At 49.1% G+C, this 18,498-nt stretch overlaps 1 protein-coding gene across 4 annotated transcripts in view; it reads right to left on the bottom strand.

The window, feature by feature from the left end:
- The window catches only part of BRWD1 (bromodomain and WD repeat domain containing 1), a 2,464,655-nt gene that overhangs the window by 1,036,953 nt on the left and 1,409,204 nt on the right, over positions 1 to 18,498 (bottom strand). For all 4 annotated transcript variants that reach the window (XM_078656838.1, XM_078656840.1, XM_078656841.1 and 1 more), the window contains one exon: positions 11,254 to 11,361. In XM_078656838.1, coding sequence (XP_078512964.1) covers positions 11,254 to 11,361 — 108 coding nt within the window. The remainder of the gene's footprint in view (positions 1 to 11,253; positions 11,362 to 18,498) is intronic.

Genomic DNA, 18,498 nt, shown 5'->3' with positions numbered 1-18,498 from the left:
CCCTATGCCAAGCTCCAGTTCTAGCGACACCAAACTACAGTAAGCCTTTTACACTTTTCGTCACTGAACGCGAAGGTACAGCATTATCTGTTCTCACACAAGATCAAGCAGGACAATACAAGCCCTGTGCTTATTTTTCGAGCACATTAGATCCTGTAGCCCAGGCTCTGCCTGCGTGCCTCAAGTCAGTTGCAGCCACAGCCCTAGCTATCAGACAAAGTGATTCCATAGTCTTAGGACATACCTTGACAGTACAAGTTCCACATTCCGTGGAAGTTCTTTTAAACCGAACACAAACTCAGCACTTGACAATTGCACGTTTAACAGGTTATGAATTGACACTGTTCCAGCCACACATAGAAATCAGACGCTGCAACATCCTGAACCCTGCTACACTGTTACCATCAGTTACTTCGAATTCTGCCACACATGACTGTGTGGAAGTAGTTAACATTACGACAAAGCCAAGACAAGATCTGACAGATACTCCGTTACCAGACCCCGACCTGACACTTTATGTGGATGGTTCATGTATGAGAACAAGTACAGGAGAACTATTTGCCGCGTATGCAGTGACTACTGACACCGAAGTTATTGAAACACACCGTATTGACACCCTGTCCGCTCAAGCAGCAGAGCTAGTTGCTCTGACACAAGCCTGCATACACGCCAAGAACTTGAAAGTTAATGTTTACACAGATTCACGCTACGCATTTGGAGTTGTACACGACTTCGGAGTGCTCTGGCAGGAGAGAGGTTTCATGACTTCTCATGGAACCAAGATTCAGCATGGTCTCCTTATTCAAGCTCTGTTAGATGCCATACATTTACCGACATCTATCGCTATCATGAAGTGCAAAGCACATACGAAAGTTACTGACATTATTTCTCAAGGTAACGATTTAGCAGATCGCACAGCCAAGCTCACAGCACAGACTCTAGACATTCCAGTTAACATGACACACACTCCAGATCCGATTACATGCATGACAGTTAAGGACCCTACACAAGATGTCATAGATATCCAGTTACATGCTACTCCCGAAGAAATCAAGAAATGGTCCGAACAAGGAGGGGTCCAGACAGATCAAGGATGGTTAACGAAGGGTAGAGCCACATGGTTTCTCCCCGACTCTATGGTTCAAGTCATTATTAATACCGCACATAGTCCAGCACATTTAGGAGAAAAAGCTATGTTAGACAGTATCCAGAACATTTGGTTCAACAAGCATTTACAAGCTGCAGCCAAGCAGAAAGTCCGTACCTGTATGATATGTTGTCAGTTTAATCCAGGTAAAAGTGTCCCGGTGGAACAAGGTGGATTCCAGCCTCCTGACCACCCTTTTGAAGTCCTCCAGATGGATTATATTCAGATGGAGCGATGTCGAGGTTTCAAGTATGTCCTTGTAGTTGTATGCGCTTTGTCCAGGTGGACAGAAGCATATCCAGTTCCAGATTACACAGCCACGACCACTGCCAAACAGTTGGTTCGTGAGTTCTTCCCCCGTTATGGACTCCCTAGAGTCGTATATTCTGACAACGGCCAGCCATTCTCATCTGAGTTGATGAAGCATGTTTCCCTTTTGTTGGGGTACCAGTGGAAGTTTCATTGTGTACGCCATCCTGAAGCAGCCGGTCTCGTAGAGAGACATAACCAGACTCTGAAAATCCGAATTGCAAAAGTGTGTAAAGAGAAAGGTGTGGACTGGCTAGTAGCTCTGCCAGTCGCTTTATTTTATATGCGCATGGTCGCACATTCCAGATCAGGTCTGTCCCCGTATGAGGTCGTTTTCGGCCGCCCCCCTAACATGTGGGGTACTCCTAGACCCCGAAGTATTACCGATGTTTCAAGTAATATGCTGACAGATTACCTAGCTTCCTTGATGTCTGCCCTCAACTCTTGTCGTTCACAGGTTGCCGCCGCATTTCCAGACAATACCGAGGTGGCACCGCATGAAATTGTTCCAGGATCCATGGTCCTTGTCCGCAATTTTGACCGCTCAAGTCCGCTGGAGCCACGCTGGAAGGAGCCCCGACAGGTCCTCCTCACCACCCGTACAGCCGTGAAGTTGGAAGGTCGCAAAGGCTGGGTGCACCTTTCTCATATAAAAAAGTTTTATGGACTGAAACCCGTTTTAAAGAACATTTCCCAGGATTTGAAGGATTGCCAAAATATTGTTCTCAAGGACTGTCCCGCAAAAGACATTGCTACAAACCCTACCCTGTTAGAGAAAACTCCGCAACAGGAGTATAAGTTAAAACTCCGGTCTAGTAAAATAAGTCAGCCAGTTTGATTGTCTAAGTCCTCCCCTAGGTGAAACGGTTAGACTGTTTCTGACATGTATAAAATAGACCTCCATAGTGAGAGAGTTAGTCAAAACTCAATTCGATGTATCGTTTTTCTATGTTTCATATTGTTTCTCAGCATTATGATTTCCTGCACCAGTTATGCATTTTTCTTGTATTTCCCAGTTCTTCATGTAAATAAGTCTGCTAATGCTACAGTAGAGCACACGTTTAGTGATCTGCCTCCTCATGAACTCTCTTACCGCCTCGCTATGAAAAATAATTCTTTCATCCGCATGTTACATTACTCACATCAGACCAGCAATGCCACTAATTGTTGGGTGTGTGGTCGACTCCCACCTTTCCAGATACCGAAGGGAGTTCTGCCACTTTTTCCTTATCCATTTTCACATAATGGTTCGTGTGGAGCATGGTCCACGTTAACGTTATCCTCAACAGATATGTCTTTTCTTAACAGTACATGTTTTCCAGACAAGCAAGGTCTTCCCCACAGAACCGGGTTAGATCTAGAAAATGAAGTGTATAATTTAGGTAACTATTCTTCGAATTTCATGGTCCTGAATGTTCAGTCTGATACTACTCCAGACTTACCTGCTATTTCAGTACTGCCAGTCAAAGGTGAATTATGTGTCCGAAATTATGGTTCCGTACATGTAGGACATAGTGATTGTACTACTATTGTCAAGTATAGTGACAGTGGGAAATCCATTTTCAAAGCTTCACGTCATTCTTATTTTATTTGTGGTCAAACTGCATATGTTCGCCTGCCCCTCGATTGGGAGGGAACCTGTTACATTGCCTTCCTACTGCCACCAGTTTTCCTAGCCCCACCTGATTATCATAGAAACACACATCTAGTACACATTAGACATAGAAGGGAGTCCCCAATTGTCGATTATACTGAAACTGCTCTAGAACAGTATACAGATTTCAACAGAGGTTTCTTCTTCTTTATAGGACCTATCCAGAATAGTAAACTGATCCGTAGGTTAACCAGAACCCTCGAAGTTGTAGTAAATGAGACTGCCTCTGCTCTAGGTAACTTAACTGAAGAGCAATCTGCTATGAGATTTGTCGTTTTACAGAATCGTCTCGTCCTTGACGTCATACTGGCCGATGGGGGCGGGGCCTGTAGAGTCATCGGATCTAGTTGCTGCATTTTCATTCCAAATAACGCACCGTCTGTTTATTCAGCTATAACCAGACTCCATAAAATTGCCCATCTGTTACACCAAGATCCAGGCACCTGGACATGGTCCGGTTGGTTCTGGAATATAATTTCCGCCTGGGGATGGAAAGTCTTGTCCTTTCTAGGTATTGCAGTAGCGATCATATTCAGCTGCTGCCTCTGTATACAATGTGGCCCTGCGATTTGCGGCATTTGTGCTACCTCTTGTATTCCTAGTCCCAAGCCCCGTTCTAAATCCCGTTCCAGGATAATTCGAGACGAGCAAATGATACTGTATGAAATGATAGATGGTATCATGAATATTGATGTTTCCTGATGGAAACGTAGTGACAAGGAGGGAATGTGGAAAAGTAAATTTTGCCATGTTCTGTGTCCCTACGTGTCATCCATCATATGTTATGTGTGCATGATTAAATATGCATATGTATTCCCTATGTTCGATTCAAGACGCAATTATAGTTGTGTCCACCTCTAGTATGTCAGTTTCCAGTTCTCGTGAATACTACGAATATCAGGCCTATGTAAAGCTACGTTGCCACGTTTCTCAGTGTGCACGTTATTCCCTTATAAAGTCCTCGTTTCTAGGCCTCAAAAGGGCCTGGACACCAGATTCAGCTCCTGTCTCCTGAAACCTCGCTGAGGAGCGATACAGCCCCCACCTGTATCCTCGACCCTTCACTTACTTCCTGCCTCGCAGTGCCCGGCTCACCCTGGCTCTGCCTCTGAGTCTGCCAAGAATATGTTATGATTCCAGTTATCAGTTCAGTCCTCCTTCTCTGCATTCCTAAAGCTACTGAATCGCATCGATAGTTTCCGTCATTGTCTAGCCTTCACGTCTCCACGTTAGAGAAATACTGCATTTAATGGTCATTTAATATTCTTCATCACGCACTACATGTAGAATAATGCATGGTCCAGTCTTAGAATCAAGTTAGCCTTTCCCCTCCTGACTTCTAGTTTATATCAACATGTTCTCTAAACATCAGATACTAGATGCTGTTTAGGTACATGTCGCCCTGACTCTCCAGACTTCAGTCTCTGCTCCTAGCACAGAGTTCATAGCCCCCAGCTTCTCCTAGTAACACGTCATTGCTAGTTTGCGCGCACCATCAGGTTAGAGGTCCCGGCTCCTCAGGTAGCCCCCTCCATGGTTTCCGCCCCATTCATGACATATTCTGTTACGTTTGCATCACATGTCTATATATACGCCCTGTTACACCTCTTTTCACCCTTATCTTTCGCGACTGCTACGCGTCACGCCTTTTTGCTCCACCCACTGCTACGCCTATTGCAATGTAATGCTATGTGTTTGCGTTATGTATATATGCTCATGCACTGTTATTAAAAAGTTATTCCCTTGTCCCGATCCTGACCCCGGCAGCGCTGCTGGGCCTTGCCATCCTATTCCTTTATGCTGTAATAAACCTGCAAACTCCTACTACCTCGAATCTTGACTCTTATTTATTGAGCTATCTGTTATTCATTTATTCATTCAAAAATAGGGTATTATTTATTTATTTACCACATAGGCGGTAAGGCGTATAGTAGACCGCAACCCCACTCGTGACAAAAAGCGTTGCCTAGCGAGTGCCGCCTTGGTGCAGTCCGTGAACACCTGCACTAACCTTCCCTTGATGAAGAGCAAAAAGGCTATCAATGCCAGTCAGACCTCTCGGAGCTCCAGCCGATTGATGCAGAGTCCCGATTCTGCTGGAGCTTTGAGTCCTCTGATCACCACCTGGCCGTCCATCACAGGAGAGACGCATCTTTCATCATTGTCAGATCTGGTAGGGGAAGAGAGAGGGGTCTGCCGCTGACCCAATTGATGTTTGTTAACTACCACTGCAGAACCCCAAGATCTGGATCATGTTGGAGACATTCCTTTGATTCTTAACTTCACGTCCCATTATAAAGGCTGAATATGTCAGCAGGCATGTGTAACAACCAGAATGCAGGTGGCCATGAGCGCAAGCAGCCTCAAAGTCAGTCTCACCGAAATCCAGGAAATTGGATGAATATTCCTGAATTGCCGTTGGAGAGGATAGGCCCGAAACTGCAGCATGTCCAGAACAGCTCCAATGAAAGGGGGCATATGAGAGGGAGTCAACTGTGACTTCGGCACATTAAAAGTGAACTACAGTGAGGGCAGGGGGTCTGCCATAGTGTGAATGTGGAAGACGACAGCCTGGGATAGGCCCCTTCAACAGCAAGTCTTCAAGATAGGGGTAGACTGGCACCCCTGATCCCAGCAGAGGAGCTGCAACCACCGCCATCAACTTGGTGAACACCAGAAGGTCACTGGTATGGCCAAAAAGAAGCACGGCAAACTGAAAGTGCTTGTGGCCCACCATGAACCGCAGGTAACGCTTGTGGGCAGGCGAGACGTGAATGTGGAAGTATGCGTACTGCAAGTACAAGGCTAGCAATTAGTCTCCCGGGTTGAGGGCAGACAGGACTTGAGCAGGCGTAATCATTCTGGATTTCACCTGCTTCAGTAAGAAATTGAGAGGGCGCAGGTCTAGGACAGGACGAAGGCTTCCGTCCTTTTTGAGCACCAGAAAGTAGCAGGAATAACAAAAACAACCTACTTCTGACATCCGCACCCTCTCTATGGCTCCCTTGGCCAAGAGACCCGTCATTTGCTGGCAGGGCAAGGAGAGATGGTTCTCCGTTAGCCTGTCGTAAGTGGGTGGCATAGGTGCAGGGGCTGTAACGAATGTGAGGGAGTAGCCCCTTCAGACAATCTGAAGAACCCAGCTGTCTGATGTTCTAGACCTCCAGTGGAACAGGTGGTGGCGTATCCTGACTCCCACTGGATGCCTATAATAATAAGAGGGCAAACTAAAGGGGTTTGAAGGTTGCAGCTGCCGGGGTAGTGGTGGACTGGCCAGAACTCTGGCTGGTCGACCCACGGGGTTTGTGGGTACTGCTTCCTCAGCCACGCAGAGGCTGGAAAGTTTGCACGGCGTGGTTGCTGGGTGGGTAAAAGCCCCTTCCATAGCCACAAAAGGATCAAAAAGCGGACTGGTGTTAGCAAGAGGGCCATACAAAGGACCAAGGACTTGCCTGTAGTTCTTTAATCCTTGAAGCACTCCAGTGTAAAGTCCGCCTGGTTTCCAAAGAGACGGGAGCCATCAAAGGGCATGTCCATAAGCAACGCTTGGACATCTCTTGAAAAGCCAGTTATCCTCACCCAGGTGTAGCGTTGCAAGGCCAGTAAGAAACCGCTCTGTCCAGCATGTCAGTAGTGCCCAGCCTACATCGGATTGTGAACTTCACTGCGTCTATCCCAAATGCGATAGCTTAGGAAAGTACAGCCCGGGTCTCCTCCGAGTCCACAGACAGTACCTGCCCAACCAACACCCATAGCGCATGTGTAGAAAAGTAGAATCTTCTTTCATGGTTACCCCCACTTTTTGCTGGTGTTATTCTGTTTTATGACTAGTCTGACTGGGAACATGCTAATCAGAACCACAGTCACTGTGCTTTTTTCCTAAATTTGACAGTGGTAAGTACCTTCCTAATTGGCCACTGGTGTACCCTTCTAAGTCCTGAGTACACGGTAAGGAGGTGCCCAGGGCATAGGTACACCAGTGGTCTCCCCTGGGCTGAAGCATGTATTTTGCCACCCAGGGGATTCCACTTAAACTGTGACTACAGGCCTGCCATTGCAGCCTGTGTGCGTTGGTGCTTGCACCTAACACAGTAGCTTTAGGTTTCTATATATCTGAGGTCACTACACTTAAAACCTATAAGTCACCCCTAAGGCAGGCTCTTTAGCCATGAGGGCAGGGTACTTGTTTAGAAGTATGAGGGTGGCCCTGCATGAGCGCAACACCCATACAAACCACGGAGTTGACTCTCCACGCTTGTAAGTGCACTCAGCCATTTCATTTTTAGAGTGGACATCAAGTCAATTACGAGAAGTCTAACTATATATTGGCTGGACCAAACCGGTCATGTTTGGTATCAAACAAGTTGGGATCCTACCCAAACACTGATTCCAGTATTGGATGTAGGATACCATGTAATGGGGGACTCCCCTAGGGTGCACCCCTGTATTTACTGTACCGGCCTTTCAGGGTCTAACAGCAAGGTGGTGCTGCTGCTCACCACAGACACGATTCTGCCATCCTGCTGCTGAACTGAGCTCGAGCAAGGGAAGACAGAACTATAGGTTTCCTGCCGCACAGGGAGGTGTGACCACCTCCCAGACAGGACTTAGTGTATTGGGCTGGACTGGGGGCACTTGTCAGTGCCACCAGACTGCTTTCAAAGGCACCTTTGGTGCCCTACCTGCATACTCCAGTTTGAGCCAGTTCAGAGAACCCTTGTCTCCCGCTCTGGCACGAAACTAGACAAAGGACATGGCAGAATCCTCCCCTCTTTCCAGCCTATCCTCTGGGAGGGACCCCTGAATTGTTGCAGCCCTTTCCTTAGGGTACTCAAGTCCTCACTGGTGAGTGACTCGTTAGATTCATCGTGGGACAAGATTTAAACTATAAACCACTTCGACTTCGATCATCTGGGCACCTGGACTTCGCCTGGAACCGAGACTGCACAAAGTAAGACTCCTGCTGCTCCTGGTCTCGCTGTTCTGGAAGTCTTCTTTGCCATCTGTGCCTGGCTTCTTCCAAATTCGTGTCCAGGCCTGTGGGCATCAAGGACACCCGAAGTAATCTCCCTTGGAGTGAAGGAGCCACTCCCTTGCATCTGCAGGCACTGCAACAAACCTGATTGGTCTGCTGCTCCTGACGTCCCACGGACTTCAAAAGGCTCAGCAACAGAGGTGTTGGTTCTGCAACTCCCTCAAGGCCACACCTGTCCTCTCAGCAAGTTTGAGGCCAGTATCCCTCATCAGAACCACTGGAACAGAACCCCGGTGCACTGTGTCGACTAGCTGTTGCCAAGGCTTGTTGGCTCTGTACTCCAGAGATCTTTGGGCTAAAAGAAGCTCCAGCATCTCTGTGTGCCAAAATCTTCATCCTCACCGCATCCTCTGCACCTTAGGCCAGCATCTTTGGTGAGCTGCTTGAGGTCCTCTTGCGACTCCTGTGCCTGCATCCAGTGGATCCTCTTGAGGGTCTTTGGCTTCAGTGACCTCCCTCGTTTGCTCGGGTGTTATCTGACTCTTCTGCAATTGTCCCTTGGAGCTTGCTGGTCCCAACATTGCTCCTTTATCGTTTACCACATCTGTTTCTGTTGCTGCTGCTAAGGCCTGTTGGTGCTTTCGCCGGACACCGAACCCCCTGGTTCTCGACTTCCGCCATGGGACCGCTCTTAAATGGCTCCTGGTCCTCCGCAGCATAGCCTGGTCCTCACCGCTGCAGCGACAAGGTCACCATCATCACTCCTGCATTCTCTGTCATCGGTGGTGTTTGCTCTTGCATGCCTCCTGGTAACCTCTGAGGGGCATAGACTCTGTCTCCTCTGCTTGTAGGTTCTTCTCTTCAAGAATCCATCCTTGGATTCCACTGGACTTGTTCACCTTTTTTCCCAGCGGCATCTTTCCTAAAGTCCTCCATTGTGGTCTACGGTGGTTTCTGACTTCACTTCACACCTATGCACCAGGCTTCCCTGGTTTAGGTATCCTGGTTCCTGGGGTAACCACGGGTGGGCTGACTCTCCAACCTTTTGCCTTCCACAGGTTTTCTTAAGGGTCCACTGGGAAGGGTCAGTCAACATTAAGCCTGCAACTGCAGCTCCCCCATTGACTTGTATCGAGTATGCAGCTGTATTTCTACTTTGTACACAGCCTCAGTGGGGTTCCTGGGTACTTACCTCTGGTGGTTCCTTGTGTCCCCAGCTCTTCTGAGTCTCCTGGTCCAACTCCCAACTTCAGTCACAGTTTGTTTGCCACTTCTTTTGTATATGGTTTGGTCTCCCCCTGGAGAACATTGTGTATTGTGCTTACTTACCTCTTGCAGTTGAAGTATTACTGTGTATTTGTGTTGATATCTCCGGCTAGGCGATATACCATTGTGTTAGTGAGTGTTGTGTAATAAATAGAAATTTTCATAACCACACTGTGTGGTTCTGTTTCATTTAACCTACACTACATGATTAGATCTGGTAAAACATGCTGCTTAACGCTCTTGGACTAAGCCTGAAGGCTGCTCTCCACAGCTACCACTTAGAGAGAATTTCTCTAGTTGTCTAAGACCACTAAAATCACTATAAGAGTTGTATGGCTTAGTGCAGGGTGCTTCACTTAAATAAGTGTGCACCATATACTAAGCCAGCCTCCTATAATATGGGAGTAACGGCCCAAAAGGCCGGAGGTCTTTACGGAAAGCAGCACCAGGATGGAAGAAAATTTCCTACTCATGGTGTAGAGACTCTAGGATTCCATATCTGGAGGATTAGAAGGGAATTCACTAGGATTTACTCGTAAAGTGGAGGCCTGGACCACCAAGCTCTCCAGGGAAGGGTGTTGCATGAGAAAACTGGGGTTCCCTAAGGCAGGGCAGTGGTGATAGGCAATCATCTTGTTCACAGGAGCCCCTGTACAGGGTTTGAACAGGGCCCAAGCAGCACGTCCGCAAGGGCTTCATTAAATGGGAGAAGCTGTTCTGAACGGATCACTCCTGGCTGATGCACCACTGTCAAGACAGTCTTGACTGCCACTGCGGGTAGGCTTAAGTCCAGGACTTCTGCCGCCCTTCTCACCACTACACCAAAAGAGTCCACCTTCTTAGTAGCTAGAGTAGGAGGAGAGACCATGACAGTATCTGGAGAGGTATCCAGTCTACGGGCATCCGCCAATTCTCCACACAGTCCACGTTGGGTCCAAGTCCTGGTATTCTTTAGGGTCCAGGGACCCCAAACAAGTTTTGTTTACCAATGTTGCTATGTCAGAGAAGTGAATATCCGGATTTGAATATTCCCTCTAATGGTTCCCACTGAGAGCCATACATACCATATAGAATCATAAATGGGTTACAGTGACTAATGAAGATGTTTATTACCAAAGGATTGAATGATTCCATATAGAAAAGTTCAAATTGTCTATGGTATCGTATACATATTTATTCCCCTTCCCTGACGCAACTGCCACTACTTCCAACATATCCAAAGGAGTAATTGAGAAGCCATATTATACAGCATGCCTGCCAAAAAAAAGGAAAATAGTAAAGCCTGGCCTTCTGCCACCCTCCTTCATGGCATATACGCTTCCAACCCCCTCCTAATCTAATGTGAAAAACAAATACCTTTGTACCTGCCACCCACAGCCACCAGAATATGCAATCCTGTTCCTTCCCTGTTAACACAATATGGCTACATGCTGACAGAGACTCTAAAAGCCGCACTGGGCATCCCCCATTTGACTGCTCTTGTGAGCGGAGGTTTGCACAGACTTGCATCAACAGGGAAGAAGGTCCTAAGCAAAGGTGATGCCTGCATTCTCCAGCCCTCCTCAGGTGTGTGAAGTGGCAAAGGAAGGTGAGTAAGACAACTACCCACCATTCGGCCACCTCATTCAGGCCTCTGGAAATTCTGAATGCACTTTTTTGACATTACTGCTGTGAATATCGGGATTTCATTCCAGTTGTTCAGTACTGAGGATTGGTATGGAACCCATATATAGCAATCCAATTCTAAAGTTAATTTTCAAGTATTCATCTAACAAATTACCTGAAATAAGTAGCTTAAAAAGTCATCTTAAATATTTTATCTAAAAAAAGGTTGTATAGATTTTGTTAAAAGGTACAGGGCTTATGGATGAAAGTCACAATTGTAAACTTAAGTAATCTTACCCTTAACACAAGTTTTTTCCATGGCTCCTTGTAGGGTTTTAAATTATAAATATTATTTCTTTTGACTGCCTCAATGTACGCTTCATGACCTTGGCGAAAATAAACCACCTAGAAATAAACACAAAAGAGCACGTTACTCACCACTACATTTCTCTACATCTGTCAGCACAGCCAATAAGCTCCTACACATGTATGTCTGGAGCAGTTGTTTCAGTGTAAGGATTGTATGAGAGCACTTTTAATAGATAGGTCACAACTCAATAGTGAATCACCTATGCAAAGGTTATGCCTCTGTCCTTTTTTTTTTTTAAATTTGTTTATTTGCATTTTCATCACAAAAAAAAAAAAAAACACAGCAAACTGACATCACAGAGCATTTGCAAAGAACATCTCCTTAGTATAATAACACCTTCACTTCCTCCACAGATTCACAGCACAACAATAAGTCCCTTATCGCCTCGTCCCCCTGCTAAGATGCTCCTGGCGCACAAACCAAGGTGCAGCGTGAGCGAGTTACCCATCTTCGTCTCTGAGGTACGCGGCCCTCTTCCCTGCACCTCTCGATGCAGCCTCACATATACCTGGCAGGCCTTAGTGTGCAATATCTGACAGTGTAGGCTCATCGGTCATAAAATCAGTCTCAGGGTCCCCTCCCATTCCGTCCTCCTCCTCTTCCTCAGCATCTACTCGTGGCATGTGCCGCTCCATAAAACTGGCCAGAAGTTTTTCGGCCTGTTCCTGGGTGGAAGCAGCTCGTTGTAAAGTTAAGTCTGCTTGCAGCAATACGTCATCGTATTAGTCCAGTGTCTTAGTGTAGGGGGTGGCCCTCTCATCCATCTCATTTCAACGCACCTCCTCGCAATCAGAAAAGCCATGTCAACAATCCTCCTATGGGACGAGTGCAAGGGTCTGGAGTACCCCAGCAGTGCCAGGAGGGGGTCCGGTGTCAGTGTCAGCCCTACAGTACTATTCACCTCCTCGTACACTTCTCCCCAGAAAGCTTGCACCCCAGGGCACTGCCAAGCAACATGGATAAAGTCCGCAACTTGCATTCCACACCTTTCACACGCAGGAGTGTCACGCAGCCCATATCTATGAAGTCTTTCCGGCGTGTAGTATATTCTGTTCAAATACTTAAAGTGCACGAGCCGGTGTCTACCATTCAGTGAGAGGCGCTTGGTACTAGTGCAGCAATACCTCCACACTTCCTCCGTTAATTCTGATTGTAGGTCCGTTTGCCACGCAAGGCACGGTTTGGCATATTCGGATGTCCTCTCCGCCAGTGTTATGGAGTATAATCCGGATATTAATCTAGTAGGGGATTTGGCAGCCACCACCCATGCGTATGTCCAGACTGTCTGTAATTCCTCCATTTCATTACCCAAGAGTGCCTTCAGCGCCTGTCTCACTCTGTGAAATTGAAACTGGGCTAGCAGACTACCACCCGTCCCCTCAGACTCCACCTGTTCCCAAGTGCGTGCCTCACCTAGCTCAAATAAGTCTCTCATTGTATGTATGTTCAGGTCGTGTAATGCTTTTTGTACTGCTCTTTCCTTGCATGGGGCTAACCAGTGTGCCCATTTAACCGCTGCGTTTGGCGCATACAGTACACTACATGCCTGCGCCTCCCTATTATACCAGGCGTGGACAACCGAATTTAATGAATCAAGCAGTCCCGTACGTCTGTCTCGGGGTTGTGACAGAAGTGCCGGCAGCGGCCTGGGAGCAGCAACTACCATTTCCATACGTACATAGGGTACATGGGTCGGCCCATGTATCCACCTGTATGCAGGGCCTGCCTGCGCCGCCCTGTAGTAAAGCTCTAGGTCCGGGGAGTTCAATCCTCCCACCTCATAAGGCCTAATGAGAATGGACCAAGCTGCCCTCGGTTGTTTACCCGCCCATGCTAGGTGTATCATGAGGGAACGCAGCTGCGCGAAAAAGGTCTTAGACAAAACCATGGGGATATTGCAAAATAAAAACAGTAGTCGGGGCAGTACCACCATCTTCATAAGCGCCACCCTCCCCAGCAGTGACAGAGGCAATTTAATCCATCTATCAACATCGTCTTCCAGTTTGGAAACCGCAGTGCCGTAATTCTCTCTTATTAGCACCTCCGGATCCGTGTGTAATCTAATCCCCAAATCGCGCACTGAGTCGGTGGTCCACTGTATGGGGTACTCGGGATCAAACTGTCGTTGCCGGAGTAAGGGGGAACATTAAAAGCTTATTCCAGTTCACACACACACCCGAGAGCGCGCCAAATAAGACCACTTCCCGCAGAACCGGCGGCAAGTGGGTTTCCGGTTCCCTGACGTACAACAGCGTATCGTCAGCATAGGTTGAGACTATCAAATTGTATGTGGGGAATCTTATGCCCCAGTGCCCATGATATTCCCGTAAGGCACATGCCAGTGGTTCCGCCACAAGGGCGTACAGAAAAGGGGACAGGGGGCACTCTTGTCTAGTGCCTCTTTGTATCCGTATGGTATCTGTGATCAGCTGACCAACACGTATCCAAGCCTTTGGGGAGTCATATAGTGTGGTCAGAAAGTGCAGAAAAAGCTGTCAGCACATGCAGCAAAAAGGGCCATTCGACGGATTCGAATGCCTTCTCCATATCAAGGAAGACCGCCACTGCCCGGACCTCCTCACTAGTGTGCTGAAAAGCAGCAAAGACCGTCCTCAGGTTATAAGTAAGGTTCCTCTCTGGGACAAAGCCCGCCTGCTCTGGGGCTACCAGTTTGGTGACCATAGGGCAGATTCTGTTGGCAAGTAACTTGGCGAAGAGTTTCGCATCAACATTCAACAGCGAGAGCGGCCTATAAGAGGCGCACTCGCTTTAGGATAGTGACTATTATCGCTTCCCTCATCGAGGGCACCATGGTACCCGATTCCGCCATATCTTCAAAGAGGGCTAGCAGTCTGGGGAGCAGGAGGTCTAAAAAAGCTTTGTAAAAGGCCACCGTGAGTCAGTCGCTACCCGCTGCCTTCCTCGACGGCATCGTGGATAGAGCCAGCACTATCTCTTCCTTTTCTATTGGGCGCACCAGGAATTGACGGTCCACATCCGTGAGCCAGGGCAGCCGTATATGGGTCAGGTAATCAAGGATCCGCTCCTCAGGCACTGGGCCCCTAGAGGCGTACAAATCCATATAGTACCTCTCGAACCGTTCCGCCAATTGAGCATTGGTGAGCGGCTCCCCCGTTCGGTCACATCTCATCTCTGGGACCTCCCCACATGGCCTGGCCCTCCTCCCCAGTCGTACCAGCACCGCACCTGGGCGTTCACCCTCTCCATAGACTCTGGCAGTAGCATATTTCCCTAGATGCTTAACCTCCAGGTCCGCCTCCTCATTGTAGTCCTTTAACGTAGCCTGTAATTCTCTAGTCAAGTCGGCGCTGGGGCAGTGTAATTGCCTTTCCTCTATCTCCCTAAGCTCAACCTCCAGTGTCCGCAATCGTGATCTGACGTAAAGCTTGAACGCCTCCCAAACGGATTGGGTCGAGGGGACCGATGCCTCATTTGCCTCAAATATGTTTCAATGTCAGTGACCAATTCCTCCCTAAAGGCAGAATCCAACAGGGAGTACGGGGGAAACCGCCATGCGAACGGTAGGATCCGTCTCGCCGGAGTCAACACCGACAGTAGCACAGGCGAGTTATTCGAGTACGTACGGGGCCGAGTACCTACGGGGCAGTACCTCACAGCGGCATATCGCCGATACCAGAGACTGCGAGGCCAACCAATAGTCTATGCGAGTATGAATGTTGAATTGCGCTGAGTAATGTGTGTACCCCCCTGTGCAGGGTGTCCATGCCTCCAAACATCCCTCGGATTCAAGTCAGCCATATGTGTGTCAAGTTCCCGAGCAGAGGCAGTAGGGCGTCTAGTGGGGCCGTCAGATCTATCCAAGTGTGGGTGCCGTGCCTGACCATGTTGAAGTCGCCCCCCGATAGTACACACCCTTCCGAATACGTCGCTATCCTGGCTGCAATCTCACAATAGAAGTCTGGGCTATCATAATTCGGTCCATACATGTTAACCACACAGAACTCCATCCCCTTACCCCTACACCTAGTAATCGTGTACCTGCCATCCCTGTCAGTAAGCAACGGAGTCAAGGTTATTCTAGTTTTGGGGTTTATCCAAGTGAGGACTCCTCTAGCGTGCGTGGTGAAACCAGAAGCATGGACATTGCCCGCCAGCCCCCTGTATCCCAGTATGCGGCTGTCCGCAGGCAGATGCGTCTCCTGTAGAAGAGCAATATCGATATTATACCTGGCGAAGTATTGTAAAACCCTCCTAACCTTCTTGTGGTCATTGAGACCGCGTATGTTCCATGTAATCAAGGTTAGCTTATCAATCATGTTCAATGCCGCACGCACACCCCCCCCTGCATCGGTGCATTCTCGACTCGACGCACACATCACACTTTCGAATCAGATGACCACACCCCCCCTTCCCCTTTCCCCCTTTATGTCCTTTGTCCTTTTTTCTTTTTCCCTCTTTTCTTCACTGTTTATCTCGGAAAGTTATATCCTCTGTTGCGCTAACTCGGTTGGAACATTTGTGATGAAGCATTGCCATGATGTATGAAGCAAAGAACCATTGCATTGTGTGGCATGCCCCGCAAACATGACAGACATCTTTGAGATGTAGTACCATGCATGTTGTTGCATTTATGTTTTTATTCCTCCTGTGATTTCAATAAAGGATATTTAAACAAAAAAAATCAAGGTTAGCTTATCAATAGGGGGGATCGAGTCGCGGCCGTCAGATGTCATCTCCTAGCCACCTCAAGTAATGTCGTAAGCTGCGCGCAGTGCATCTCTCATTCTTTCTGTGTAGCAATGCAAACATCGTGACATCATAAAAGAAACATCTCAAATTCAAACTTCCTCACTCAAAGAAGAGAACATTGCCCTCCCCCCCTTCCCTCCCACGCCTGCCCAACCCCAACCAGGCCTCGCTCTCACATCCATCCCCCCCCTCCCCAGCCCCCCACTTCAAACAAGCCATGAATGAAATTCCCCCGCAACAGAACCAGTGAAATACACTCGTGGGCAGAGGTAGCGAGCCAAAGTCTAGGTCCAGTTAGCACAACTATAAAGGCAAACCTCCTGTGAAATACCGCCTCCCCCTCCCCCGTCTCCATTATTATGTTACTGTAGTACATCTGCATCGTGCCCTCAGCAGTGCCTGGCCTACCATAGTCCGTAAGCAGTCCTCAGGAGCTCCACGCCAGTGCCCCCAGATGTCTGAGCAGGAATTCTCCGAGTACTCACTTAGGTCTTATGAACAAATCACCCAATGCACACCATATCAGTCCTGCTCCTCCAATGGGGTCTGCTCCTCATCCGGGTGTCTCTGCGTGGTCCCCTTCGATTCCTTCCTCCATTCTTACAGTGCACGCTGCAATTCCTTGGGGTCTGTGAAGACGTGTGATTTGCCCTGTCGATTAATTCGTAATTTCGCTGGGTAGAGCATAGCATAGTCTGTCCCCATATCTCGTAACTGCCTTTTCAAAGGGAGGAATTGGCGCCGTGCTCCCTGCACTTTTGAAGTAAAGTCAGGAAAGAGTGAGATTGTAGACCCTTCATACCTCAATGGCTGTTTCTCCCTCGCCAGCCGGAGCGCCGTGTCACGGTCCCTATAATTCAACAGCTTAGCGATGATGGGTCTCGGCGGGGCACCAGGTTTGGGCCTAGGGGCCAGAGAGCGGTGTGCACGTTCCACTACAAACATGTTCGAGAACACAGTGTCGCCCAGCAGGGTTTTAAGAAGCGTTTCAATCAATAGTTCCATATTCCCTGTCTGTGTGGTTTCCGGAAGGCCCGTTAGGCGAAGGTTACAGTGTCGAGACCTGGCCTCAAGATCCTCCGTTTTATCCGCCAGCGCCTGCATTGCCTTGGCCAGTTGTTTGTTATCTGAGTCTACCACGGTCTGGGCCTCTTCCACCTCCATGATACGTCTCTCCGCCATGTCCATCCGCTCCACCGGTCTGTCCAAACGCTCTGCCATCCGGTCCATCCGGTAGGTCAGGGCATCCATTTTGGTGCTCGATGCTGCTATGCTTCCCTGGAGTCCCTTGTCCATTGCCAGCAGAAGGCTACATATGTTCTTCGGTGCAGAAGCCTCCGCCAGCTCCCCATCAGTCAGCCCCTTGCTCCCGGCTTTCTCCGTGGGTTTAGTGTCTTTGGGGTCGAAGGACAGCTTCAGTTGCGTTCTGTCCATCTTCCCCATGGTGGATCCTCCCCTCTCCTGTCCGTCCCCAGGAGGGTGCCGCACCGTGTCAGGGCGCAGTCTTAGTCCCCGATGACCTTGGCGTTCCACTTCTGCCTTAAGCCCGTACCGTGGCCGCTCTTCTGCCCTGGGAACCGCCAGTCGACCTCTCCCGCACCGGCTCCACCGTGCCCCGGTCCCTTAAAATGGTGGTCTGCTCCCGGCTCTGCCTCTATCCTCGCTAGCAGTGTCATCCCAGGTTCACAACGCTGAGTATGGCGCCACCCTAGGCCACAAGTCCAGCACGGGCAGCCCTACAGCAGTTCACTGATCTCCCTCGGGCAGTACAAGCAGGGCAAGAGGCCGTCACAGTGGGGCCCCCACCTCAGCCCAGCGCCTCCGCAATTCCCAACTGCTGACTCAAGCGTGCTCAGGGTCCTGTCAAGTCCGGGCCCGCCGCCGCCGATAGTGCGCCTCCCGTTCCCACGCTCCACCGGCCATTCAGGGCCTCCGCAACTCCTCTCTCCTCACCTCCAGGGGCCCTGTCTCCCCAACAGTTGTGGCCGTCAGACGCGCGCACAGCACCACCATCTCCACCGCAGGCGCGGCTGCCAGAGCGTCTTTTCCGGGATAGGTCACTCGAGCCCACGCTCCCACTGTACCGAGGCCGCTCCTTCACCACCAGGCTCCCCGTCCAGGCCACAGTGTCCGTTCCGGGCGTTGCACACTCGGTCGTGAGGTGCAGATTGCAGCAGCTGCAGCACAACCAGTTCCGCCGTCAATTGCCACCAATATCAGGCAGCTCTGGGAGACTTACGGGCAGGATAATTTCATGGATAGCTAGTGAGACGGGGGAGCTCACGATCTATGCGGCCATTTTCGCCGCTGGCTAGCTCCTCCCTCACCTGCCTCTGTCCTTTTACTACCCATCTACAAGGTTGGGCCACAAGAGCAGACACAAAGTAGAAAAACATGAGGACTTGAAAGAAATTAGACCATTATTTGGAGTGGGTGAATAG

This window comes from Lissotriton helveticus, chromosome 8 (genome assembly GCF_964261635.1).
Source record: "Lissotriton helveticus chromosome 8, aLisHel1.1, whole genome shotgun sequence".
NCBI classification, from domain to species: Eukaryota; Metazoa; Chordata; class Amphibia; order Caudata; family Salamandridae; genus Lissotriton; species Lissotriton helveticus.
This window is presented reverse-complemented; position numbering and strand designations above follow the sequence as displayed.